This window comes from Suillus paluster (genome assembly GCF_016628075.1).
Source record: "Suillus paluster strain FC165 chromosome Unknown EDB91scaffold_7, whole genome shotgun sequence".
Classification (NCBI taxonomy): Eukaryota; Fungi; Basidiomycota; class Agaricomycetes; order Boletales; family Suillaceae; genus Suillus; species Suillus paluster.
Genome location: NW_024537567.1, coordinates 1,005,433 through 1,028,170, shown reverse-complemented (window position 1 = coordinate 1,028,170; position 22,738 = coordinate 1,005,433). Strand labels below are relative to the sequence as shown.

At 48.8% G+C, this 22,738-nt stretch overlaps 11 protein-coding genes across 11 annotated transcripts; 5 read left to right on the top strand and 6 right to left on the bottom strand.

Moving 5' to 3' along the window:
- Nucleotides 1-32: 32 nt before the first annotated feature.
- On the top strand, nucleotides 33-2,194 carry EDB91DRAFT_1110881 (uncharacterized protein). The gene is made up of 4 exons (XM_041317724.1): nucleotides 33-502; nucleotides 560-594; nucleotides 652-1,185; nucleotides 1,237-2,194. Exons 1-4 carry the CDS (start codon nucleotides 357-359, stop codon nucleotides 1,959-1,961), a joined length of 1,440 nt encoding a protein of 479 aa, XP_041181595.1. The 5' UTR covers nucleotides 33-356; the 3' UTR covers nucleotides 1,962-2,194.
- A 246-nt stretch (nucleotides 2,195-2,440) lies between these two features.
- EDB91DRAFT_1235429 (phosphatidylinositol N-acetylglucosaminyltransferase subunit C) lies at nucleotides 2,441-3,567 on the bottom strand (the record flags this gene model as incomplete). Its single annotated transcript, XM_041321319.1, has 6 exons — nucleotides 2,441-2,486; nucleotides 2,542-2,708; nucleotides 2,760-2,907; nucleotides 2,959-3,139; nucleotides 3,198-3,416; nucleotides 3,468-3,567. The coding sequence occupies 6 exons, from the start codon at nucleotides 3,565-3,567 to the stop codon at nucleotides 2,441-2,443; spliced, it is 861 nt and encodes a 286-aa protein (XP_041181594.1).
- Nucleotides 3,568-4,115: 548 nt separating this feature from the next.
- Nucleotides 4,116-4,509, bottom strand: EDB91DRAFT_1047118 (uncharacterized protein; the record flags this gene model as incomplete). Its single annotated transcript, XM_041313303.1, has 2 exons — nucleotides 4,116-4,301; nucleotides 4,354-4,509. 2 exons carry the CDS (start codon nucleotides 4,507-4,509, stop codon nucleotides 4,116-4,118), a joined length of 342 nt encoding a protein of 113 aa, XP_041181593.1.
- Nucleotides 4,510-4,606: 97 nt separating this feature from the next.
- Nucleotides 4,607-5,510, bottom strand: EDB91DRAFT_779417 (uncharacterized protein). Its single transcript, XM_041328369.1, has 4 exons — nucleotides 5,310-5,510; nucleotides 5,069-5,260; nucleotides 4,870-5,018; nucleotides 4,607-4,820 (listed from the first exon to the last, which is right to left on the bottom strand). The coding sequence occupies exons 1-4, from the start codon at nucleotides 5,344-5,346 to the stop codon at nucleotides 4,704-4,706; spliced, it is 495 nt and encodes a 164-aa protein (XP_041181592.1). The 5' UTR covers nucleotides 5,347-5,510; the 3' UTR covers nucleotides 4,607-4,703.
- Nucleotides 5,511-5,650: 140 nt separating this feature from the next.
- EDB91DRAFT_1309650 (actin-related protein) lies at nucleotides 5,651-7,259 on the top strand (the record flags this gene model as incomplete). Its single annotated transcript, XM_041325081.1, has 9 exons — nucleotides 5,651-5,704; nucleotides 5,756-5,820; nucleotides 5,879-6,077; nucleotides 6,135-6,259; nucleotides 6,312-6,434; nucleotides 6,487-6,676; nucleotides 6,727-6,901; nucleotides 6,956-7,095; nucleotides 7,144-7,259. 9 exons carry the CDS (start codon nucleotides 5,651-5,653, stop codon nucleotides 7,207-7,209), a joined length of 1,137 nt encoding a protein of 378 aa, XP_041181591.1. The 3' UTR covers nucleotides 7,210-7,259.
- On the bottom strand, nucleotides 7,107-8,166 carry EDB91DRAFT_779558 (ribosomal protein S24e-domain-containing protein). The gene is made up of 4 exons (XM_041328370.1): nucleotides 8,122-8,166; nucleotides 7,708-7,992; nucleotides 7,581-7,652; nucleotides 7,107-7,524 (listed from the first exon to the last, which is right to left on the bottom strand). Exons 1-4 carry the CDS (start codon nucleotides 8,128-8,130, stop codon nucleotides 7,471-7,473), a joined length of 420 nt encoding a protein of 139 aa, XP_041181590.1. The 5' UTR covers nucleotides 8,131-8,166; the 3' UTR covers nucleotides 7,107-7,470.
- Nucleotides 8,167-8,196: 30 nt separating this feature from the next.
- Nucleotides 8,197-9,244, top strand: EDB91DRAFT_1110849 (uncharacterized protein). Its single transcript, XM_041317723.1, has 5 exons — nucleotides 8,197-8,344; nucleotides 8,394-8,649; nucleotides 8,702-8,752; nucleotides 8,806-8,932; nucleotides 8,981-9,244. Exons 1-5 carry the CDS (start codon nucleotides 8,309-8,311, stop codon nucleotides 9,075-9,077), a joined length of 567 nt encoding a protein of 188 aa, XP_041181589.1. The 5' UTR covers nucleotides 8,197-8,308; the 3' UTR covers nucleotides 9,078-9,244.
- A 188-nt stretch (nucleotides 9,245-9,432) lies between these two features.
- On the bottom strand, nucleotides 9,433-10,332 carry EDB91DRAFT_1046475 (uncharacterized protein; the record flags this gene model as incomplete). Its single annotated transcript, XM_041313269.1, has 3 exons — nucleotides 9,433-9,596; nucleotides 9,649-9,921; nucleotides 9,978-10,332. The coding sequence occupies 3 exons, from the start codon at nucleotides 10,330-10,332 to the stop codon at nucleotides 9,433-9,435; spliced, it is 792 nt and encodes a 263-aa protein (XP_041181588.1).
- A 352-nt stretch (nucleotides 10,333-10,684) lies between these two features.
- Nucleotides 10,685-13,665, bottom strand: EDB91DRAFT_1110845 (armadillo-type protein). The gene is made up of 10 exons (XM_041317722.1): nucleotides 13,276-13,665; nucleotides 13,186-13,219; nucleotides 12,830-13,126; nucleotides 12,519-12,767; nucleotides 12,227-12,463; nucleotides 12,051-12,165; nucleotides 11,748-11,993; nucleotides 11,356-11,693; nucleotides 11,027-11,300; nucleotides 10,685-10,972 (listed from the first exon to the last, which is right to left on the bottom strand). Exons 2-9 carry the CDS (start codon nucleotides 13,210-13,212, stop codon nucleotides 11,028-11,030), a joined length of 1,782 nt encoding a protein of 593 aa, XP_041181587.1. The 5' UTR covers nucleotides 13,213-13,219; nucleotides 13,276-13,665; the 3' UTR covers nucleotides 10,685-10,972; nucleotide 11,027.
- A 1,721-nt stretch (nucleotides 13,666-15,386) lies between these two features.
- Nucleotides 15,387-16,467, top strand: EDB91DRAFT_1235423 (galactose mutarotase-like domain-containing protein; the record flags this gene model as incomplete). Its single annotated transcript, XM_041321318.1, has 4 exons — nucleotides 15,387-15,434; nucleotides 15,499-15,781; nucleotides 15,831-16,293; nucleotides 16,341-16,467. 4 exons carry the CDS (start codon nucleotides 15,387-15,389, stop codon nucleotides 16,465-16,467), a joined length of 921 nt encoding a protein of 306 aa, XP_041181586.1.
- Nucleotides 16,468-16,734: 267 nt separating this feature from the next.
- EDB91DRAFT_1309620 (uncharacterized protein) lies at nucleotides 16,735-22,635 on the top strand (the record flags this gene model as incomplete). Its single annotated transcript, XM_041325080.1, has 21 exons — nucleotides 16,735-16,945; nucleotides 16,992-17,907; nucleotides 17,941-17,953; nucleotides 17,981-18,165; nucleotides 18,213-18,284; nucleotides 18,529-18,744; nucleotides 18,808-19,258; nucleotides 19,309-19,423; nucleotides 19,471-19,770; nucleotides 19,821-20,019; nucleotides 20,067-20,213; nucleotides 20,265-20,397; nucleotides 20,446-20,689; nucleotides 20,742-20,869; nucleotides 20,920-21,072; nucleotides 21,121-21,300; nucleotides 21,349-21,506; nucleotides 21,561-21,692; nucleotides 21,745-21,915; nucleotides 21,970-22,217; nucleotides 22,270-22,635. 21 exons carry the CDS (start codon nucleotides 16,735-16,737, stop codon nucleotides 22,545-22,547), a joined length of 4,650 nt encoding a protein of 1,549 aa, XP_041181585.1. The 3' UTR covers nucleotides 22,548-22,635.
- Between the last annotated feature and the right edge of the window lie 103 nt (nucleotides 22,636-22,738).

The following is a 22,738-nucleotide window of genomic DNA, read 5'->3' as shown; positions in this document are numbered from 1 at the left end:
CAGGTTGGCTCCTGATTACAAAATAGCCGCCGCATCACCTGAAGGACAACGTCTGCCAGCATCTACCATTCTGGCTCATTTGCAAACATATTATGATTCCGAATTGCAAACTTCCCCGTGAGGGCCCCACGGACAGTCTGAAATTGTAAACAGTTTCGCTTAACGTGATCGCACCGCGGCCCTCTCCTCGTGCCCTTGATTCGAATTCTTTTTTTCCATGCCATTTTAAACCGTCGTCTCTTCTGTGGATCATCCCAAAGCCCCTCCTTTACATCCCTCGTCTGCTGGTTTGATAGAAGCCTTATTGTCCTTCAGTTTTTACTAACGCTGAACTTAGCTTGAACCCTTGTATTCACATGCCTAATAGAGCCGACGCCGGCCATTCACCTCCAGGCGATAAATCCGACTTTAAAGCAGACGTTGACGATCCTGCTGCCCCAATGTCCGATATTGCTCTCCGAAAAAAGAAAAATGCGGACGCCCAAGCCGCTTTTCGTCAGAGGTGAGCTATCCGTCTCGAACCCCTGCCTTCATGATGTTAAAGTATTATGTTTTTGAGGCGAGCAAACTACATAGCAACTCTAGAAGAGACAGGTCAGGTGTTCTCTAGTTACTGTAATCTTCATCGCTCATCCTCGTCATATTCGGTAGTCACTAGTCTAGAGTCTGTTGTCCTCCAGCTTCAGGATTCGTGTCGCGAAGCGCGATCTGAAGCCGGGGATCTACGACAAGACAATGCGCGCCTTAGACATGAATTGCGCGAACGTGAGAAGTTCTGGAGGGCCCTTTGGCAGGCGAGGAAGACAGGACAGGCTCCTGAATCGGATGACTTGCCCCCGCTCCCATCGTCTTTTGCTTCTCATCCTCAAGCAACCAACATCAATAATCGCACCCCCTCGTCGCACGGCCATTATAGTGATGATGGCATGGGATATCAGACTAGCGACGAAACGTCCAATTCCCTGTGCAGCGGCTCGTATAACAGCGGGTCCAGTCACTCATACACGACACAATCTCCAGCACTTTCTTACACTGGCGTGGAAGCTGAGCAGATATCATCCGGTGGAGCCGGGCACCACATGAACGCCCGAGTGTCGAGATATGCTTCTTACCCGTATCCGATGCAATCCATTAGCCGGGACGGACCATGGACTCAAAACGTGGCGCAGACTGCGTCTGCTAATGGTCAGTTAATACTTCCGCTACCAATCTTATGACATCTGATGGTGCTTACAGGATCGCCTACCTTGACATCCCCCGATGTATATGCGAACCGCCCTTTTGAAGAGCAGAAGACTCAGCTCAATCATCTAGAAACCACCCCATATCTCTTTCCTAGCAGCCGTTCCATCTCCCCCACGTCGTCCACTCCCCCGTCCTCGTCTAGCACATCCTTGACGTCCCCATTCCAATTCACATTCCCTGCTGATGGCTCGATCACACAAGATCGCGGAGAATTTGATTTCCGTCGGCACTCCAATAGCCACGGTGCTGATTTAACTTTACACGGTGGCACCGCAGATATTTCGGTTCCGAGTGCTGGCAGCGACGGCGTGCGTTACAGACTTGGGCCCCGTCGCACGAATTCTGGTCCGAGTCCATTACTGCCATCCCTTCCTCAGTTCTCCGGGAGCGAGAACGGCTCTCAGCACGAGCGGGGGAGTAGCGAAGGCGAAGCCACCTCCTATTCGCAAATGCCGAGGCTTCGACCTCGCAGAGGACGTTCGCGAGAATCGAGGTCACCTTCCCCCAGTGCACCTCCGATTTCGGGCACGTTGGCGGTTATTAAAGCTCAAGCTTTTGGAGCCCTCCGTCGAACTCGGACCAGGGCCAAAAAAACTTCTGAGGGGGCGGCTAAGGTTGCAATGGAAGTTCTCGAGGCCAGGGGTATCGGGATGGGCGTAGTGGCTGGCTCGAAGCGTCCCCGTCTTCACCACGACGATTCCGACATGCAAACGTGATGCAAATAAATGTACTCCGCAACGACTACCAGTTCACTCATTTGATCCCTAGGGATTGTATCAGCATCTTTTCTCATCACCAGTGAACTATGTAACCACGATTATTTGTCCAGCATTTTAAGATACCAGTTACTTACTGTATTGCGCTTACTCCTTAAAGGTCTGCTGCATAGTGTTGCATGTAATATGATATGTACCTTCGCTTGCACAATTCATTTATCATTAAAACACTCTATCGGATGGCTGCGCAGTGCGTACTACCGCGTGTCCTTCGCGACACAAGTTAATTCGCCGGCGGCTCACTGGCTAATACCATCCTTATGCCCGTTCGGATCTACTGGCTCTGGCTCCAGGAGGAAAGGTTGTTCGGACGTTTTAACGGTGATGTATTCGTGGCAAATCTGCTCGGCGGAAGACAAAGATAAATAGAGAAGGATTCTACGATGTGTACTCCACGTTCCAAACAGTGTCTGTGCATTTCAATTAAGCCTTGGAACTGCGACATCCCACGGTCCTCTTATCTCACTGCAGAAAGACATGTCAACAAGAAAGGAAGGAAAAAGCTTGGGGGGTGACGTGCTTTTTGTATTTCTGTGCCCAGACCAGAACTCCCGGAGCAACGAAGGTTACCGTGATCAAAATACATGCATAGATGGAGGCAACAGATACGGATAAAGGCACCGTTAGAACAAACGATAGTACACAAAGGATGAGTGTGAAGAGGATCTGTACGACTTGCGGTGTAACCTATAATCAAAGTTACACGATAACGTTACCAGGCAAAATTGCCGACCCTACCTGAAGCCGGTGACGCAGCATCGGGAAAAGAGCGAACAATTGCACAGCAAATAGGACAAGAGAAAAGACGGCTAAATCGTCAGGCAGTCGCGAGGCCAAAACAACCGATGACGAGATCGCGGCATTCATGGACAGTACGGACGTCAGTCTATACGGGAGATGAGAATTGACAACAATGACCAGTGTGGCACTAACCCACCTTTCTTGCGTGACTGGTTTCATGGAGCTATAATCGGCGAGCAACGCGTTAAGAAGGAAGAGACATGCCGAAAGCGCCCAAATGGAGTCCGAGGACGTTGCTGCAGTCAAAGTTCGCAACACAGGTGATAATCCCATCAAAGCAAGGAAAACAAGAAGGGACGATTTGATCGTTTTCGAGCCTGGTTGATGCAACCAATCAGTGAAGAGCCCAGGGGTCACCGGGTATGCACGACGTACCGGTTGAGGCGCCGCGAACGGTATTAGAGCTGAGGATCTCACACAGAGCATGTCCTCCAAAGAAACTGACTATCGAGACCCACAGCAATACACGGGCATCAAGCCAGCGTTCCTTGAGCCTCACAAATACTGCGAGGAATGTGAAGATTGTCGCTAAGTGCTGCGTGATCGCACAGCATAGCAGTACTAGTGGCCAATAGGTGTACGGCTTGAAGTTAGCTTTGGGGAATATTAAGTACCACGTTTTGAAGATAAATTATGCCTACCAACGGTTCCGCCTCAAGGAGGAGAGGAAAGAGTGAGGATGAATGTAATTGTCAGGAAAAGGCTGCCTTTCCCACAACACTTTGTTCCATCCTGCGGATGACATTCACGCGTTCGATGATCGCAAAAAGAGTCCAACTTTAAGGACTATAGAGGTTGTGACGATCACAGCCACGTGGCAATCGAACGTCTTCCTTGCAATGAACCGAACTGGGGGATTCACACAAGCCCATCTACAAGTGTATCATTCCTCGAGCAATCATCATTTACCCATTTGTATCTTAGGAAGTACATGTACAAGACGAAACAAGACGGCGTCACTCTCCTCGATCATGGGAAGAGAAGAGAATTTGTTATGGCATCCTCTACATATGAAGAACATGAAATCAACGTGTTCGAACATCATGTTGTCCCACCGGCGGTCCGCTGAGTTTGATGACGGGTAAGATAATAGTAGGACACGAAGTACAAGCCATGAGGCTTGAGGGATCATTTCATGTTTGAGCGGGTCCGAGGTAAATTGAAAATATGGGAAGGATCGGCGATCACGTAGTATTAGACGGCACGAGAAAACCTGAAGGTCAGAATGAGAAGTCTGGAGCTATGGATGCCCGCATGTTGTACTGGCGGGAGGCAATACACACGCACAATGTTTTATTCAATCCCACTAAATGTAAGTGACAGTGAGGAACGGTAAAGAATTGGTGATAGAACTTGACATACCACTAAGCGTTCTTCCTCCCTTGGCGTAGGTTCTGGTTTCGCCGCTTTCGCAGTCTCGACTTGCCCAGCAAGTCGTCCCCGATTTGGATTCGAGGTATTTGTGCCTCGTGCTTGTGCCTATGCTGCCTGGTGAATCCTGTAAATGGATACTACTAATTCGCAGGCTTACCGTTTTCAACCTTCTTTCAGCAGCCTCTGCAGCTGCGGCGCGAGGATCAGGAGCGGATGTAGTGCCATAATTTTGCCCATTTGACTGGGCGGCAGTGCTTCCCAACACCTGATGTCCCCCGGAATGTGCACTGGCCCTGGAGCACAATGAGCCCATGAAGCGCGAGTAGAAAAGCTTGGTATGACACCACGCAAGTTCGTTATCCCCTTAACTGCCAAAGAGAATGGGAACGGTTATTAAGATGTTGTGGTCTGAATTCAAGAAGCGCAGCGCCTGATCGTGCTCTATAAGGGAAACATGTGTGGGCAGGGCATCGCGGATCTATTATACATAGCATCGATATCAAAGAGCTACATGGGAAGCGTATTCGATATCTCCCTGTAATTTCCCCGATTCTCGTTACCAGCGGAGCGAGCAGGACGCTCACGAAGGTTGTGGTCTTCAGAATACCTACGTGGTAACCATTCCTGCAGTGGCGACTAAGCAACACTCAAATTGCCAAGAAAATATACGAACCTCCCACCAGCGCCTGCTGACAGACCATGCCGTACTCGAGTCCAAACCTGCCTTGAGCATGCGGTTTTTAATGCTCACGCCAAGTAACAACCCGAGGATAATCAATAGAAAGAGGGTGACCACAAGCTGGTCCCTAGGAGAATCTCGTTCTGGCAGTGATAAATTAATATTGGCACTCCCAGGGAAATTGGGGACACACGGAAGCATCGCGCTTCGACATCTCCCTCTAGACCGGTCGCAGTGTCTGGATCTGTGTCGCCAAGAGATGCACCAAGGCAGATAGGCAGGTTCTGATTCAAGCACCACTGCTTAGTGCACGACAGACAAGGTTTGGACGGGTTGTCGGGCGTGTTCAGGGATAGAATCGTATAGTTTGCGGAGAAGCAGATGCCTGATGTGTGGTTAGTTCCAGCATGACGATCAAGTTGAAGGGACACCACATTTGCAGAAGTTTGTGACCTCCCACTTATTATTCATGATAGCTTCGACTGGCGCCTGCGAGATTGTTGATGAAGGATTATGTCAAAGAAGAACTCGACTTACGATGCGTAGTATGAGCGTAATAAAAACAAAGTAGAATAGCTGTAAACCAATGAGCCGTGTGGGATCGTGTCGCACCATGGCGGTGAAGGTGATGGAAGTGGCATTATGTGAGAAACACGCTCAAATGGTCGAACGCGTCACTTTCACCTCCAAGCACAATTGATCGTCAAACCCAATCTCTTATCCTACTAGCAGCCTCTATTAGCCAAAACTTTTTCAGGTCGTTGTCTCTGCAGGGATGTCGGCAGAATTTGAGGATGTCCTCACAAATCAACCTGTCGTGATAGATAATGTAACTCATCCTCCAACTGCAGCGCGTGTAGGCTAAGCTTAGTTCGGTCAGGGCTCTGGAACCATCAAAGCAGGTTTCGCGGGTCAAGATCATCCAAAATGCTTTTTCCCGTCATTGTACGTTTTTACAATGCGATGCTAGTCAAAGTGTATTCCTATTCACTTGAATTGCTAGCGTTGGGAGACCAAAGCATGTGCGTGTCATGGCCGGCGCTCTTGAAGGTGACGTCTTCATCGGTCGTCGCGCGCAAGAGTTCCGCGGTCTTCTCAAAATCAAATACCCCATGGAACATGGCATTGTAACCGATTGGGATGACATGGAACGTATTTGGAGTTGGATATATGCCGAAGAGCTTGGGACCCTCAGTGAAGAGGTATGTCTCCTTTATCTATTATAGAGGCCCAGACATTCCGACGAGAATCCCTGAAAGCACCCAGTTCTTTTGACCGAAGCACCGCTCAATCCAAGGAGTAATCGTGATGTAGCCGCTCAGATATTCTTCGATACATTCAATGTTCCAGCTCTCTTCCTGTCGGTGCAGGCCGTTCTTTCGCTGTAAGCTACAGACTTTGCATGTATGTTTCGACCCTCTTCGAACTATCTGTAGATATTCTTCAGGGCGGACAACGGGCATAGTACTCGACTCCGGGGACGGCGTTACACATGCTGTCCCAGTATTCGAGGGTTTCTCCATGCCTCATGCGATTCGAAGAGTGGATGTCGCCGGAAGGTATGGTTTTAATCTTCCCGTCGAATAAAATCCTTATATGTCGTATACACAGGGACGTAACTGACCATCTACAGCTGCTGCTAAGAAAATCTGGCCATCACCTGCACACGACTGCAGAAAGAGAAGTTGTTCGGATAATCAAGGAAAAATGCTGTTATATCGCGTTAAATCCTTCCAAAGAGGAGAAGGATACAGTGGGCCGAACTGAAGAGTTTCGTCTCCCAGACGGAAACATAGTTCAGGTGAATTCCTAGCTTCTTGTCTGGAGACACCAATCACATATTTCTTGCAGTTGGGACCCGAGCGGTTCCGTGCTCCCGAAATATTGTTTAATCCAGAGCTTATTGGGCAAGAATACGCAGGTGTTCATCAGGTTGTCGTTGATTCCATCAATCGAGTTGATCTGGATCTGCGGAAAAGTCTCTTTTCGAACATCGTGCTGAGTGGAGGGAGCACGTTATGTAAAGGTCCGTAAACTTCGGTAGACAAGTCACTCCCGCATTGATAACACCTTTCTGAAGGTTTTGGGGACCGTCTTCTCAACGAAATCAAGAAGTTGGCTTTGAAAGACGTCAAGATCAAGATTTATGCCCCTCCGGAACGCAAATACTCAACATGGATAGGTGGTTCCATTCTCGCAGGCCTTGGGACTTTCAAGAAGGTTAGTCTGAACTTGTTTTGTGTGGGCGGTTCTGAAACATATCCACAGATGTGGGTATCAGCAGAGGAGTATCAAGAAGATCCAGATATCATCCACAAAAAGCTTGGCTTCTAAAGCTTTACTTTGTGTTTCATCCCCTGGTGCTAGAACTTCATGCTCGACTATATTACCACTACATCGATACCCAAAATAGCCAACTGGTCTTGTAATACTCTTAGAAAATGCGCGAATGCCAATGGAAATGCTTGTGAGCCACGCATGTGCATATGATTCATGGATGTGGTTGTGGTGTGACATATGCCATAGTACAGCTTCTCGATAATAAGGGTGCACTCGAGCAAGAAACGGAGATAAACCAATGTGAGAGGGCAATGTTTACTTGCCCTTCTTGGCGGGTTCGGCAGCCTTGGTCTTCTTGGTACCACGGAACTGCAGACGAAGTGCATCAGTGCACCATTCGAACGTAACCAAAGGACTCGTCGTACCTTCTTCGCGCGGTTCTTTCTCTCGTGTCGCAGTTTACGTGAAGGTTTGTCAACCTTGGTCGCAAGGCCAGACTGGTTAGATAGATAATGAGACGGCAGTCGTGTGATAGGGTAAACATAAGCTTGCCTTGACCAGTCTGTGTTTAGGCTCGAACCTCTTCTGTGATGCCTCATCATCGTAAATCAGCGCAAACCCAGTGCTACGTCCACCACCGAATTGTGTTCGGAAACCAAAGCAGACTACGCGTGCTTTTTCTGTCTTGTACATGGTAGCCAATTTCTCTGCGAGCTCGTCTCGTGGTACGTTGGGTCGCGATGGGTGGAGAACATCGAGAACAAACTGACGGCGCGCCAAAAGGCGGTTGGTGATGAATTTACGGGCGCGGAGGGTAACCGGTGCTGCGTTGTCGGCCTAAAGTCATAGTTCGTAAGCTTAGTACATCCAAGCTGCATTGGTACCATCCATCGCCTCCCGACCACAGATCTCGTGCGGTTTCGACGATTCAACATGGAACAAGGACCCGCAGCATTCAACGGAAACTCTTACCATGATTTTTGTCGTCCTCGACGTTTTGCGACCTTTTCTTCCCGGGGTCTTGACGGGATAGTGTATGGAGGCGTAAGGAGATCAAAGTCCGTTCGGCAGAGTCCGGTCACAGCCACCTGGAATTGCCAAAAGGGGTTGGATAGCTCCTTGGAGTCTGGACTCCCTTGTGATAGACCTTGCGATGTCGTCCAGCTTTGCCTCTTCGTTCGCGCCCTATGTAAGCATTCTCTATATCTTTGTGAACCCAATTGTACCTATGCGTGCAGACCCCACCCCCAGATGACTCTTCTTATCGATTGGCGCCATCTTCGAGCTCTAATGCGCGCCCATGGTTTCCTGTTCACTCATCCTCACGAGGAATAGAGATATCTTACCAGTCTGGCGGCGTTCCTACATTTAGCAATTCAATAAGCGGGCATGAGGGTACCCAGGAAGATGTTCAGCAGAACCAGTGGGAAACAAGTTATGGGATGCGTGTGGACGTCCTATCAGCCTTCGCATATATATGGGGCCCAATCTCAGGTAAGTAATGCGAGAATGAGCAACTATTCTGTCGCGTTATGAACCACTTCAGCTTTGATATTACTTGTGCTGGAAACTCATAATGATTATGTCCGGTTTCATGGTAACCGCTTCCCCGCTTCCTTACTGATTTACCGCTGAGCTCATGAATAACAGCCTACCAATCTGCCTTGCTAATGACACCTCTACTATTGGTGCGCATATTCGCACCGCTACTTGGTTTTCCTTCATGGGTGCAGTCATTCCTCACCATTGTATTCGCGCTTTCCGCGCTTTTCATGGCGTGAGTGATTCGCAAAGTTGATATGATTCCCGAATTCACGAGTTTCAGCGTACGAGCGTATCTTGGAGCTTCGCGCGAAAGTCTTGCACGTTATCATCTCCCAAAAATTGGGCCCCTCGCTGAGAGATGGGTGTTTGAGGAATGAGCTGCCCTCCCACAGCGACATCATGCACGTGTACCGGAATCGCGCCCTTTATCTACGTAGTATTAATACTTATGGAGCTCACTTTCAGTCGGGACTCGTATTTCATACAGCAAACGGATTCAAGACATCCTTGTACATTGTAATCAAAGCCCACATGATAATGGACAGCTTCGTTTTGTTAAGGATGTAGTCGAGCGAACAGCATAGATAGTTAACAAAAACATGAGGAAGGCCGTTATAATACAGTGGCAAGATAAGTACAAAACAAATTCGTACGTGCGCTCTAATAGAAGCGCCAGCGCATGGGTTCTACAGATAGTCTGTGGTTACAGAAGAAGTTGAGTCTAACCCGCTGTCATATGCAAAGACCTGCAACCTGGACGCCAGACGCGCATGTCGCCGTGACAGCCTTGCCGAGAACGGCCTGAAGAAGGGGTTGGATCGCGTTGATGATGGCATCGGAGAGATTCTCGACGATGTCCAGGAGGTCGTCCAGAATACACTTTAGATCGTACACGACTACAAGGAGAATTCAATACCGTTACGCACGCTGAAAATTAGCGAGACTTACTGGGACCCAAGATCGGGCCGACGATGGGCAACGAGACAACCAGGTTGTAAGTGACTGTGAGGATGTCCTTGTTGGCGTTGACGATGCTCTCTAGCAAGGTCTCTAGGTTGTTGGTGGGATCCAGGTTTGCGACGTCCTTGTCACCGCCAAGCTCCGCTAGAACAGTTGTGAAGCCCTGGAAGTTCGTGTTGAATCCCGAAAGCTCTGTTGATGCCTGCTGCTGGAATGCTGGGTTGGAAGCGGACGCAGACGTTGCGTTTGATGCTAGGTTGTCTATGCGAGAACAATGAGTAATAGTCACACACAACCCCATTTCGAAACCGACATACGATAGTTTTCGGCGTGTTGTAAGGCTTGACGGTGATAGCTTTGCAGAAGGGCAAGTTTGCGGCTCGAGGCCGTCGAGCTGCCATGAGCACTGGCAGACGTAGGAACTGGTTCACGCGGCACGTGCGAAGCACTCCTGGCGGCTTTGCGTCCCGCGTTCCCCGCCGTTATCCGCGATGGCACCTTCGGGGGCTTAGTAGTTGGTACGGCTGTAGTATGCGAGGCCAGATGCTTAGGTGCTGGTAACCTGTTCGTTCTGGCAGCGAAGTTTGCGAACCCGCCAAAGGCCCTCGGCGAAGACGGCACCGGGATTGGTTTTGCCAGGGCATGCTGTACTGCGAAGGGCGTGCTTAGCATCAGCGTAATGGCGGCGGCGGGCACAAAGACAAGGAGAGAGCGCATGACCGGCATTATGAAGGAGTGGGATGAAAAGGAGCGTGAAGAAGGGTTATAGATATTAAGACAAGCGGCTCGCGCTGAAGTTATGAGAGATATAGACTAGGGGAACGACGTAGCCAACAAGTGCCCAGACTTGCGATAGTTGTGGTAGGATGCAAAAGTGCAACTCATCCAGCGAGAAGCGTTCTTATACCCCAATCTGTAGCTTGCCAAACCTTAATCATGCCTCATTTCTGATTGGTTCCCTCCACCTCGCGTCCATATCACGTGATGAAAAGCAATTCACTACGAGATGGCGCAGCGACATTATGAGCTCTTTACCTGGGACATGGACGAATACTAGGACATGACGCAGAGGACTGGTTTATACTAAAGGGCATTATTTATTATTGGAAGAGGACACGTTGTGTGAAGCAGGCCGGAGACGGAGTCAGAGAAAGATGTAATCAGACGCGGAGTATCATAAGCAGTGTTTTATCTGCAGTTCATGATTCATTGAGCAAAAAAGGAGGTACAATACTGATTACTCTCTTGAAATGTTCGTGAGTGGGAGAATGCGGGGTATGCGCAGACTGCAAAGGTCCTTCGCCTAATCAACCTGTGCTACGCAGGTCAACGCCGTGGATAAATTTGTCGGGCTTTCAGCACTTGCCTTACATATCCGCTGACAGGGCTTTTTGAAGAGCCCGTGTAGCGAAGTAACGCACGTCTGCATCTGAATCTGTTTTCTGTTGCTCTAGTACGGGAACGATGCTTTGGCGGACAAATTCTCGACCCTCGGTAGTATTTCCATAGGTAGTGGCAAGAATCTCTAGAGACTTGGCGACATTGAAGCGGATGTTCGGAATGGGGTCTTCGGCAAGCTGCAGGAGTGGCCCGATAATCTCAGCTTGAACGATTGCAAGATTCAGGGAAGGCGCGATAGTCTGTAATTTGAAGATCCGCTCAAATTGTTGCTGCCCAGTAAAGATGATGACGTACTGTGATCGCCTGCACGGTGGTCATCCTATAGAGGTAATTTGGATGTTGTCCCATACCCATGACCTTGGGCACAATTTGAACCTTCGCCCAATCGACGCCAAAAACTTCGGTCAGTTTCTTGAGGTTAATGGTTGCGGATTCGCGTATACTAAAGACCGTATCACCCAACCAAGACATACACAGGTTGCCGAGCTGTTCGTCGAAGAAAGGCTTGCCAAGTTGCGTTGCGAGAAGGGGGATATATTCTATGATAGCTTGTCTGACGCGCCATGACTTGTCCTCTGCAAGTTCAATGATGGCAGGAAGAAGACTATCAGACAGGAGTTCGATATCAATGACTGACGATAGTATTTTCAGAGAGCCATTTGTGTGCAAATGGGCAAGGAGCTTACCGCCATTCACAGTCTCGAGCTTACTGATGACATTGAGTCGAACTTCAGGAAATTCGTCCTTCAATAAATGCAGGAACAAGGGTAAGAGATGCTCGGTAGTAGCATCTCTGCCCAAGAGTGGTGCAAGGCCACTGATATGGTTCGCAAGAGCGGCACGCACGTGCTGAGACGCGTCGTGCGAGAGGTCACGAACACAAGGCACGATGCGTGCAAGAATGACTTCCTTCTCGAGCAGTTTTGAAAACCCTTATAAAGTCAAGCGTTGAATCAAGCACCATTCTATGGTGATATTGATTAACATACCTGGGATCTGGCCTGCAGCTGCTGTTCGCACTTCTGCCTCGTTATCTTTCAGAAGCTGCACATATTGACCTATCAGCTCCTCCCTGACCAGCTCTGTGCCGACGGCTTCTGCGAGCTAAATGCGAATATGAATTGGGTCAACCACATGACCGTGAAGTCCGGCATCGGGGACGCACCTCATTGAAGTGTGTGGCGGCCATATATCTCACTCGCCAGCTCTTATCAGCAATACTGTGTCTGATTTGCTTCAACAACTGCTCCTTCACCTCAGGTGGCGTAAGTTGCTTCGCGATAACAATAAGATCTTCTACTGTGAGTAAGCGCACAGAATCCTGATCATCGGATTGAAGTCTGCGGTAGATTGGTAGGCCATCCGACAAGACATGTTGCTTTGACAAGTTTTTGACAAAGGGCTGTCAAAAGCACAGATGTTTCAATCGGCGCAGAAACAGAATATGTATCACCCACCCCGAGCCACCTTGCTGCGGCACGTCTGACCATAGGTGTATCATCTGCACCCAGAGCGGCGAAGCCCTTCCGGAGATCCTCCTGAATCGACCACGATACTTTGTTGTAAACTGGAGGATACAAGGCAGCAGACGAGGTGCGCGATGTAAACCATTCGCCCTGTGATAGCCGCTTTAGGAGTGGAATGTAAAACTCTTCGATTTGCGGAGTAGATAGGACACCAGCTATTTTGGCGATAGATTCTGCAGCCTGGTGGCGAGAGCATAAGTTATCAACGAACGCATCCAGCAACATCTCTTAAAAACGCGCACCTTGTCCCGTACAAGGGTCTCTTCTACTGCCGACAGATTCTCCAGAGGGCCTAGCAGGACATGAGCGAATTGCTTTCCCCCAATATACTCCTCAAAATTCCTTCCAAGTTCTTTTGCCAAAGCTAGTAGTACCTCATCCTCGTCATCGACGGAGTCTTGCAAGAAAGGAACGAGTTCGTCACGGGCGCGATCTGGTCCTAAAGCAAGTGCAATTGTGGGTATGCTGTGGATGGCGTTGAGGCGTAGTTGAACGTCTTCCGAGCGCAGCTCGTCCATTAGAACGGCAATAGGTGCGATCTACAATGATGATGTGTTACTTTCAGGTCGTTTACCGTGGAGTTTATGGGGAGACTCACGTCCTCCATGGTGTATCCTGGTTCCATCGTGGCGCTGTATCAAGAGGCGTTCAGTTCCTATTGTTGAGAAATCATGTAGAGGCTTCTTACTGTTTGACAAGTCAGATACGCCTACTATACCTTTACAAGGGTCGCGAGGCTGAAGATGATTGGAAAGTGTGATGTCTAGCGATGAAACGTTGAAGCGAGTGATCTGTTCTTGATTAAGCTTGATTAAGAGAAAGGGTATCTTCTTTAGGTGGTGTCAATTCAATCACCAAGCCACAAGCCGTGTACAATATTATCGTTCAAGTTTGCAACTATAACTATCGCGCAGAACATAGAATAACCTACCAATCCCGCCTACTTCAGGATGAGCCCTGCAGACCGTCACTAAACTTCACGCCCCAAGGACGAGATTCGCTTGGAGTCATGAGACATTTGGCGGAATCGGAATTACTTCATGGAGCGAACTGAGTCGATACAATTGCAAGGTTTTTTTAGCTTCCGTATCATCTGCAGTCACCATAACGGAGATCGCTAGAGCTTCAACTGAGTTCATTTTATGACATGAGCGATGTCGCTACGATGGATATCATGTTGTATATGAAGTGTAAAGTAACCTGCGACCAAAACCTATTTGACTTTATGACAAAAGACAACCTCTTCACGAAGAAGAGCAAAGTAAAAAATTATGCGATAATCATCAACAGGCCCAAGGGCTCCAGTCGAAGACGACAAACCCCCAGTGGCACAAGCCATGAGGTCTGCCTCGCGTTGACGGAAAGCACTGTCGTCGAGTCAGGTGGCAAAGTCCCTGCGAAGTCTTATCATTAGCATCAAGGGGTCGAACGATGCATATAACACTTACAACCCGACAAACCATAAACATCACCCAGGACTCCGTACAAAATGTGCAGGTTATAGAATCTCAACCACTTCCATGAACACTCCCAACAGAAGATGGTCTTTAACTTGATCCATAACCGATACTACACTCGGCAGGATATTCCCAACGGGCTTCCACTTCGCTGCGTGCATGCACACAGAGACCCACATACACCTGAGACAACCCAGGGTATAGCGAGATCTGGCTCGAAGCTAGCCTCATCGGATAGACGGCATGTAACAGCATTTTGACATTACGACAGGGGTCTGGATACGGCAACAGTTTGTGAGAATAAATCCATGTCCTCGTTATAATTCGAAAGCCCTGCGAGACTGAGTCATGCCGCACAAAGCACGGAAGCACCGATAGACTCCTGAGAGGTCATCCTCGTATGCTTTGACCATGACTTGCCCCGCGAGCAACGCTTCATGTGACTTTTCGCAATGCACAAAGGTTGTAGCATGACGGCAATAGGTCCGTGTGGTTGTGTTCCCTGTCCATGCGACTGGTCTATGATATGGTTGCGAGATGTGCGCTCTGTGCAGGTGTGCACTAATCTATAGTATGAGTGCGCGTCATGCGCTTATCGCACTTTCAAGCGATCAAGGAGAGCAATGCCGCAAGTGAATGGACGAATGCACCGATAAACCACGCCCAGTGTCGAAGCGAAGAGTTCTTGTATGCAACGAGAGAGGGCTGCTTGACCCTTGATATCAAGTGTCCCGTGATATAGCAAATCGTTAAGTTTTTCGATGAGCAGATGCGATGCGCCATAACAGTATGGCAAAAGCTTCAGAAGGCATGGCAAAGGGGCCAAGGCATCAGTAGCAAGTAAAGTATCGATAAATATTGCCTGTAGACGCTGAACAGACGAGAAGTCAGCAGCAATGTGAGGACAACTTTGGCCTGGTGAATGAAACGACAGCATAATGCATCTGCCTATTTGGATCACTGCCGCGCTGCGAAATGATCACAGAGGAAGCTGATAAGAGGGCTTGTTTGCCGCTCCCTCGTACTTCCGGCTCAAGGCCGACCATAAACACAATCCGGAGACTCGCGGAGAGAATGCATCATGAAGTGTGAGAGAAGTGTCGCGAGTGGGAGTGGTGTGTGTCAAGAGTGAGAGACTTGATCATCTCTTGAGAGGGGTAACATGTCAAGAGTGGAGAACAAAGTAGAAGAATGGACGTAAATAGTGGCGATTCTACCTAAGGGCAGGCTTTTCAGATCAATTACTCAGCGCGGGACGATCGGGCCGCCAGGCCCCTCCCACAGGGATTGTATACTTCAAAGTTGCCAACTCATCCCTCAAGCTTACTGTCTACTTTGAAAGATGCCAGTTAAACAGGTTGCTGGGCGAGTCACTTTGACTCATTCAAAGGTCTGTGATGGACTAGACCCAAGCAGACACGAGCGCAGCACTGATCACTGATTATCATAAACAGGGCTCTTCTGTGGAACTACTTCTGTACGGTGCGACAGTCATTTCATGGAAATCTGGAACCATCACCGAATCTCAGCCAATTGAGCGGCTATTCGTCTCGTCCAAAGCCGCCCTCGATGGGTCAAAGCCAGTGCGGGGAGGAATTCCAGTTATATTCCCTTGCTTTGGAGCTCCTACCCACCCAGAGCACATGAAACTCGGCCAGCATGGTTTCGCTAGAAATGAATTGTGGACATTCGACAGCATTGTGATGGACAGTGATGCGGGTGTATCGGTGCGGCTTAGTAAGTATCACTCCACTGGATTTCTTTCGTTTGATATATTATCTCCCAGCGCTCGAGCCGACCTCGGGTATCACAGCAAAATATGACAAACCGTTCCATCTGGCTTATGTTGTTACCCTGGCTGAGCATCAGCTTAGCACTGATCTGCACGTCACGAATACGTCGACCTCCACGGCTTACCCACCAGATAACCTCGAATTCCAGGCGTTGTTCCACAACTATATTAGGGCTCCTGCAAACGACGCTCTTGTGTTCCCATTGCAAAACAAGAGTTATTATGACAAAACAGAGCCGTCCGAAGAGGCCAGAAGCAAACCGAAACTTGAGACCAGAGCAGGAGTTGACGTTCGCCAGTTCACCGACTCTGTGTACGAGGATGCAGGGGGGAAATATGAAGTCACATGGCCAGGAGGTGGCGTAGAGATCACGGTCAGGGAGCTAAAGGACGTTGTCGTCTGGAATCCTCAGCAGGCTGCAGGTTCAAAAATGGGAGACATGGAAGATGGTGGATGGTGAGAATTCGTACTAAACCATGCACTTGGAAGCTGACATCCCGTAGGGAAAGGTATGTTTGTGTTGAGCCAGGTTATGTGAGGGGATTCGCGAAGATAGAGCCAGGCAAGACATGGATTGGGCAGCAAACTATATCTGTCATTCATCACGAAAGGAGGATCAATCAGTTGTGATTAGTACTTGAGAATCGCGCACTTACCCAGCTGTATCAGACCAATCAAAGAGATCATAGATTTTGTAGCTCGAGTGACTCCAAGTTGCAAGCTTTCCAAGTTTTCCTGCACACAATGTATGTGCTTGCCGCCACAGAAGTTCCGTGTGACATGTTACCTAGTCCAGTACCAGACATCCAACTTTGTTTTCAAGGCGTCAACTGCATTCAGTGCATCCGCTCATGAGCAAAAATTCTTCCACCCTCGTACTGTATAACAATTAGTTTCATGGAGCAAGAGGCTACACTTCGAGTACTCATCAATCAAATTGACTACACTGTGGCCTCCCCTGGCACTCTCGACAATGCATCTCTCCCTCGAGTACCTGTGATCCGCGTTTATGGGGCGTCGTCCGCAGGAAAGAAAGCGTGTGTACATGTGCATCAAGTGTACCCTTACTTTTTTGTTGAGTATGGGGGCAAATTGAGTCCCGAAAATGGTGTGTGGGTCCACCTTCAGCATATTTTCGTATTGACTCCAGTCAGTGAACCGGTACATTGCAAAATTGTCTCGTTCTTTGAACCATGCTATTGCCATTTCGATGAAGCGCAATCCACACTCGCCCAACTCACAGTTTGTCCGGGCTGTCCTTCTCGTCAAAGGCGTTCACTTCTATGGATTCCACTCGTCATACACACCGTTCTTGAAGATTCTTATCGCAGACCCCACCTTTGTCAATCGTGCTGTGACTATATTGCAGTCAGGAACTGTCATGCGAACACGCTTTCGCGTTTATGAAAGCCATCTGAGCTACCTCCTTCAGTTCATGTGCGATTTTGGGTTATATGGATGTGGCTGGATCGATCTTGCGGAGGTCTGGCAGCGAGGACACGAAGAAAACGACACTGAAATCACGGGATCATCGACATTCAAGATATCACCATACTTTCGGCAATCCCGCATGCCGCTTGAAGTCGACGTCGCTGCTCATCAAATTCTGAACCGCCGTCTCCTGTCCGCACGCAACATCCACCACAAGTTGGCAATACCTTCACCGCCTTTGCCTTCTGAACCATTTGTCCTGAGTGTCCGTGAACTGTGGGATGATGAAAGACGTAGAAGGCTTGCCCAGGGCCTCTCCCCAACTCCTGCGCTTCCTCTCGATTCAAGCAAGATGTCGAGAGGTCATGGAGGCGAATGGGTCGCGGAGGCGAGGTGGTGGGAGGAACTCAGAAAACACATTGAAAAGGAAAGAGACCCTGAGCCGATTTTCACTGACAGAGAGGAACTTTGGGAGAAATGGGTGATGACTACTTTTGAGAGCGTGGAAGCCCTCTGGGAGCCTGTTTGGAGAACCTGGAAGCCAAGTCGTAGCGAGGCTACTGGCCATAACGGGCAGAGTACTCATACTTTGGAAGCCGAGGACAGGGAAAATCCTTTTGCACAGGCTACGCAGGATGGGTCTTTGATAAACCGGAAAGGACCACCGCAAAGTACGGATGTTGATGTCGACGAGATGTTGCTTTCCACACAGGAAATGAGCCAGATGATGGACCGCGAAGACCAAGAGTGGGCGGACTTGCAGGAGGGTGACACCATTGCGGAGCCCGACGCTGCTACAGATGATCAGTTAGCTGACGAAGGGCTTCCTCCGGATTTTCGGATGGACGTGCCCAATCCCTCTGGTGAGGTCGAAGCCGCTACTGATGGGAATGAAAGGTTCAGGAACTTATTTCGTCTGGCTCTTGTACTGATGTCTGCCTTAGGAGACTTGACTCTCCTTCGCGAGGCCCTTCCCGAACAAATCCGTTCCAACACTTGTGGCACAATCTGGCAATGTAGGCGATGCCTTCTTCTGAGAGCCATCACTGAAGTAAGAACAGCCGCAAACGAGCGAGGAGTCTTTCAGTATCTTCAGAGCTTCCAGCGACCCCTACCAAGTGAGCATAATTACTTTCATGGAAGGGTTTTTCATTTGTCTATATTCAGAAAACCGATGTACACGTGCCACGAAGCGACTATGCCTACGATGTAATTGTTGAAGCTAGCGTATATTGACCTGTATTGAACAGTTACAAACAGGGATGCGCCACCATCAATGGTTCCTACAGAGACCCTAGCAGGGCGGGAATCGTCCTCGGACTTGTCTGATTCATCTGACAATAGTGACCGATGTGATTGGGAAGAAAATCCATTCCAACTTCGGGATGAACAATTGATTGATGTATCAGGAACGCCAAAGAGTTCACAGGACTCGGAAACAAGTAACCGGGTGGGGCGTGCTAACGCAATTGTGGGGTTGGTCTCGCGAAATTTTACAAATCGCTGAACGCTAATAGAAACAAGAGAGGAACGACGCAGCCACTCCTCCCAGCGGAATGAGCAGCCGAACTTGCCAAGAGCCTCATTTTCAAGACACATACCACTTACTTCAAGCTCAACTACTGCATTCACATTCGCGGTATCGCCGCCGTCTTCCTCTGAACTTCTCAGGACCATTGAGACATATGGTGTCCTCCGAAGGGTGTACCGTAATCCCTATTACTCCAGACGTGCAGATGCTTCAGAGCACCCAAGAGAATATGCGGGTCTTTTATATCATCTTAAAGGTGGAGAGGGGCTAGATACCCTGGACCAGTGGAAGTCTCATGGAAGTCAGCTTCATATGGGAAGAGATGCGCGTCCTTCGAAGAGCACGTATATGACATGGGGATGGGAGTATGCTGCCCTACCTCCGAGCAAGACTCAAGTTAAAAAGTGGCTGAAAGAAAACCCAGTTCAGCTGAGCACGAAGGCCAAGTTGCACTCTCAGGTAAGTTGAGTATATTATGTCTAACAGCCATCTCAGGAACGGGCATTCAGATCGATGGCAGCACTCAGATGAATCCCTTCGGCGTGAAATCAATGCCACATGTTCGATCTGACACCAATACCAGAGCAGCCCAGCACATGTCCTTGTTTTCCCTAGAAGTATTTGGTGAGCTTCGAATCGACTGTTTGTCATCCGCTTACTTTTGTTACTAGCCCCTTCACGAGGTAACAAAGTACCCGACGCAAATGTTGACGGGATCGTTGCAATTTTCTTCGCTCTCGGGGATGATGACATTCATTCAGTGTTTCACGAACGAGGCATCCTAGCGGTCAAGAATGCGGAACTGGATCCTTATCGAATACGCGGCTTCCCGTTGGAGATCGTCGCTGACGAGCTGGAGTTACTCAATCGGATCGCTGACATAGTAGTTGAGTTTGATCCGGATATCATTGTGGGTTGGGACGTTCAAACAGCATCCTGGGGCTATCTCAATGCCCGAGGAAACCATTATGGTTCGTGCAAGGTCTTTTCCTAGCTTTTGGTAGTTAAGATACATGTGAAGGATTTGACATCGGCGAGCTTATAGCTCGAGCCCCTAGCAAGAATCCTGCTGCAGGAAACGATCCATGGAGTCAGAGGACAACTACTACGTTCAAGGTCACTGGTCGGCATGTGTTCAACGTCTGGAGAATCATGCGAGTGGAACAGACACTTTCCATGTACTCTTTCGAGAATGTAGTCTTCCAGTTACTGCGTAGAAGGTAAGCCCACCAATCAATCATCACTATTTGTCCACTCATTTGCACAGGGTCCCTCGTTATACCCCCGAGGTCCTAACAACTTGGTATAATAGTACAGATCCTGTGCACACTTCCCGTGTCCTCCGCTACTTCCTTGAACGAACGATCATTACACTGGAAATCCTCCAAGAAGCCGAAACAACTACAAAAAATGCGTGAGCCTTCAATTAGATTTAAAGCAAGGTGGTCTTTTAAGGTCTAAACAGAGAATTTGCGCGTGTTTTCGGAGTCGATTTTTACTCCGTAATCAGTCGAGGCTCACAATTCAAAGTGGAGTCATTTATGTTCCGCATCGCGAAGCCGGAGAGCTTCGTTCTCCTGTCTCCCAGCAAACAGGATGTGAGCTCGAATTATGCCATTCGAAATCAGCTGACAGCTATCTTCTAGGTTGGAAAGCAAAATGCTGCAGAATGCATGCCTCTCATTATGGAACCTCTCTCCGCCTTTTACAATGGACCCCTCGTCGTGCTTGACTTCCAATCTCTATACCCATCAATTATGATTGCGTACAATTATTGCTACTCAACCTGCCTCGGCAGAGTCATCGACTTCCAGGGTCGCAACAAGTTTGGTGTCGTGGATCTCCAAAGACCACGCGGGCTCTTGGAAAAGTTGCAAGACCGCATAACAGGCCAGTTATCCCTCTTTTGGGCTCTGTGCTCGTTTTGAATTTCCGACCATAGTTGCGCCGAATGGCATTATCTACGTGAAGCCTGAAGTAAGGAAGGGTTTGCTTGGCCGCATGCTCACGGAGTTGTTGGACACCCGAGTAATGGTCAAACAAGCGATGAAGGTTTCAAAGACTGATAAGGTAATGCGTATGTCGCCAATTCTTTGAGTTCAATAACCACGGTCGTACAGGCGCTCAGTCGAGTTCTGGACGCGCGCCAGCTCAGTCTGAAATATATTGCTAATGTCACTTATGGATATACAAGCGCGACATACTCCGGCCGCATGCCTGCTGTTGAAATTGCAGACAGTATTGTACAAAGCGGCAGAGAAACCTTGGAGAAGGTCGGTATCTTAGCCACGTGGTTTCGCACGCGCCTGACTGTGTAGCAGGCTATAGAAGTCATCGACAGCACCGCTAAATGGGGAGCTAGAGTGGTTTATGGGGACACGGACTCGCTTTTCATATACCTTCACGGAAAGACAAAGGAACAGGCTTTCCACATCGGCTATGATATTGCGGACGCGGTTACGGCGATGAACCCAGCACCCATCAAATTGAAATTTGAAAAGGTCTATACAATTCGAAACGAATGAGTCAGCTACTGATGTTTCGACTAGGTGTATCTGCCATGTGTATTGATGGCGAAGAAAAGATATGTTGGATTCAAATTCGAGAATCCGGACGAAATCATCCCCGCATTCGATGCGAAGGGAATTGAAACTGTCCGCCGAGACGGTGTACCTGCTCAGTCAAAAATGACCGAAACATGTTTGAAGTGAGGAGGTTTTCGCATCATTATGACGTGAAAGCTCGCTAATCCTGCGACCAGAATTTTATTCCGTACTCAGGATCTCAGTCAAGTCAAGGATTATTGCTACCGGTCATGGACTAAAATTCTTCAAAACAAAGTGTCCATACAAGATTTCGTTTTTGCAAAGGAAGTCAAAATGGGGACATACTCGTGCGTGCAAATATTTTGATCAGTGATATGTACTGGAACAAGATCATGTCAGTGAAAAAGCACCACCTCCGCCTGGTGTAGCTGTTGCCGCTCGAAGGATGATGGAGGACGAGAACGACGAGGTTCAATATGGCGACCGAATCCCATACGTCATTGTAAGAGGTGATCCCCAGACGCGGCTTGTGGACAGGGCGATGTCCCCGGAAGAACTACTGCAGCATAAGTGTGCCTTTTACTCCTTGCATTTGTGATGGAACGACTGATATCCACGATCCAGACACATGCAATTAGACGCTTCGTACTATATATCCCGTATTCTGATCCCACCACTCGAACGTGTTTTCAACTTGCTGGGTGCTGACGTTAGAACTTGGTTTGACGATATGCCAAAGGCCATCCGAGTCGATCATCCAAATCCTCTTACGATGTCTCCCAAAAAACAGAGGATCACGGCGAACCGATTCAAGATAGACGAACATTTCCAGAGTTCCCAGTGCCTTGCATGCGGTGGCTTGTCTTCAGACGGTAGGTACTCGTATAGGATCATCCCTCTTCTGGTTTAACGAGCTCACGACAGGAATCTGTGAAAACTGTCGGAGAACACCCCAGGAAACAATACCGGCCCTCCTTGAACAAATAAGAAAAGGAGAATCCCGGCTCCTGGACGCACAGCGGGTGTGCGCATCGTGTACATCCAGCGCAAATGCCGAGCCATTCGAGTGTATCAACATTGACTGCCCGTGGTTGTTTGATCGAAAAAAAGCAGAAAGGAAGACGGAGTTCCTCGAGGGGTTAGGAGGAATCATAGATGACCTTGAAATTTCAGAGGATCACTGCGATAGTATACCAGACTGACTCGACGGTTACTATAAGACATGCAACCTTAATTAAGTATACTACTTGCAACTTAATGCTCGTGCTCCGCTAATAGTTACAATGTCTCATTCGTCTTTTGTCTTGTAAGATTTTCCGCTCAGCCTCAAGACAGAGTTACTCAGTACACACCAAGTATAAGCAGTAGCAAGTGCCACCAGAGGCTTGAAGCG

Coding starts and splice junctions, on each gene's coding strand:
- EDB91DRAFT_779417 (XM_041328369.1), bottom strand. CDS start 5,346: ATGAATAATAAGTGGGAGGTCACAAACTTCTGCAAAT. Junction 5,261..5,309: donor GGTCACAAACTTCTGCAAAT/GTGGTGTCCCTT, acceptor ACCACACATCAG/GCATCTGCTTCTCCGCAAAC. Junction 5,019..5,068: donor TGTCGAAGCGCGATGCTTCC/GTGTGTCCCCAA, acceptor TATCACTGCCAG/AACGAGATTCTCCTAGGGAC.
- EDB91DRAFT_1110849 (XM_041317723.1), top strand. CDS start 8,309: ATGTCGTCCAGCTTTGCCTCTTCGTTCGCGCCCTAT. Junction 8,345..8,393: donor CCTCTTCGTTCGCGCCCTAT/GTAAGCATTCTC, acceptor CTATGCGTGCAG/ACCCCACCCCCAGATGACTC. Junction 8,650..8,701: donor TATATGGGGCCCAATCTCAG/GTAAGTAATGCG, acceptor GAACCACTTCAG/CTTTGATATTACTTGTGCTG.
- EDB91DRAFT_1110881 (XM_041317724.1), top strand. CDS start 357: ATGCCTAATAGAGCCGACGCCGGCCATTCACCTCCAGGCGATAAATCC. Junction 503..559: donor CAAGCCGCTTTTCGTCAGAG/GTGAGCTATCCG, acceptor TATGTTTTTGAG/GCGAGCAAACTACATAGCAA. Junction 1,186..1,236: donor GCAGACTGCGTCTGCTAATG/GTCAGTTAATAC, acceptor TGGTGCTTACAG/GATCGCCTACCTTGACATCC.
- EDB91DRAFT_779558 (XM_041328370.1), bottom strand. Junction 7,653..7,707: donor CTAAACACAGACTGGTCAAG/GCAAGCTTATGT, acceptor CTATCTAACCAG/TCTGGCCTTGCGACCAAGGT. Junction 7,525..7,580: donor GAAAGAACCGCGCGAAGAAG/GTACGACGAGTC, acceptor CTTCGTCTGCAG/TTCCGTGGTACCAAGAAGAC.
- EDB91DRAFT_1110845 (XM_041317722.1), bottom strand. CDS start 13,212: ATGGAACCAGGATACACCATGGAGGAC. Junction 13,127..13,185: donor CAGGATACACCATGGAGGAC/GTGAGTCTCCCC, acceptor TCATCATTGTAG/ATCGCACCTATTGCCGTTCT. Junction 11,301..11,355: donor CCACCGTGCAGGCGATCACA/GTACGTCATCAT, acceptor TTCAAATTACAG/ACTATCGCGCCTTCCCTGAA.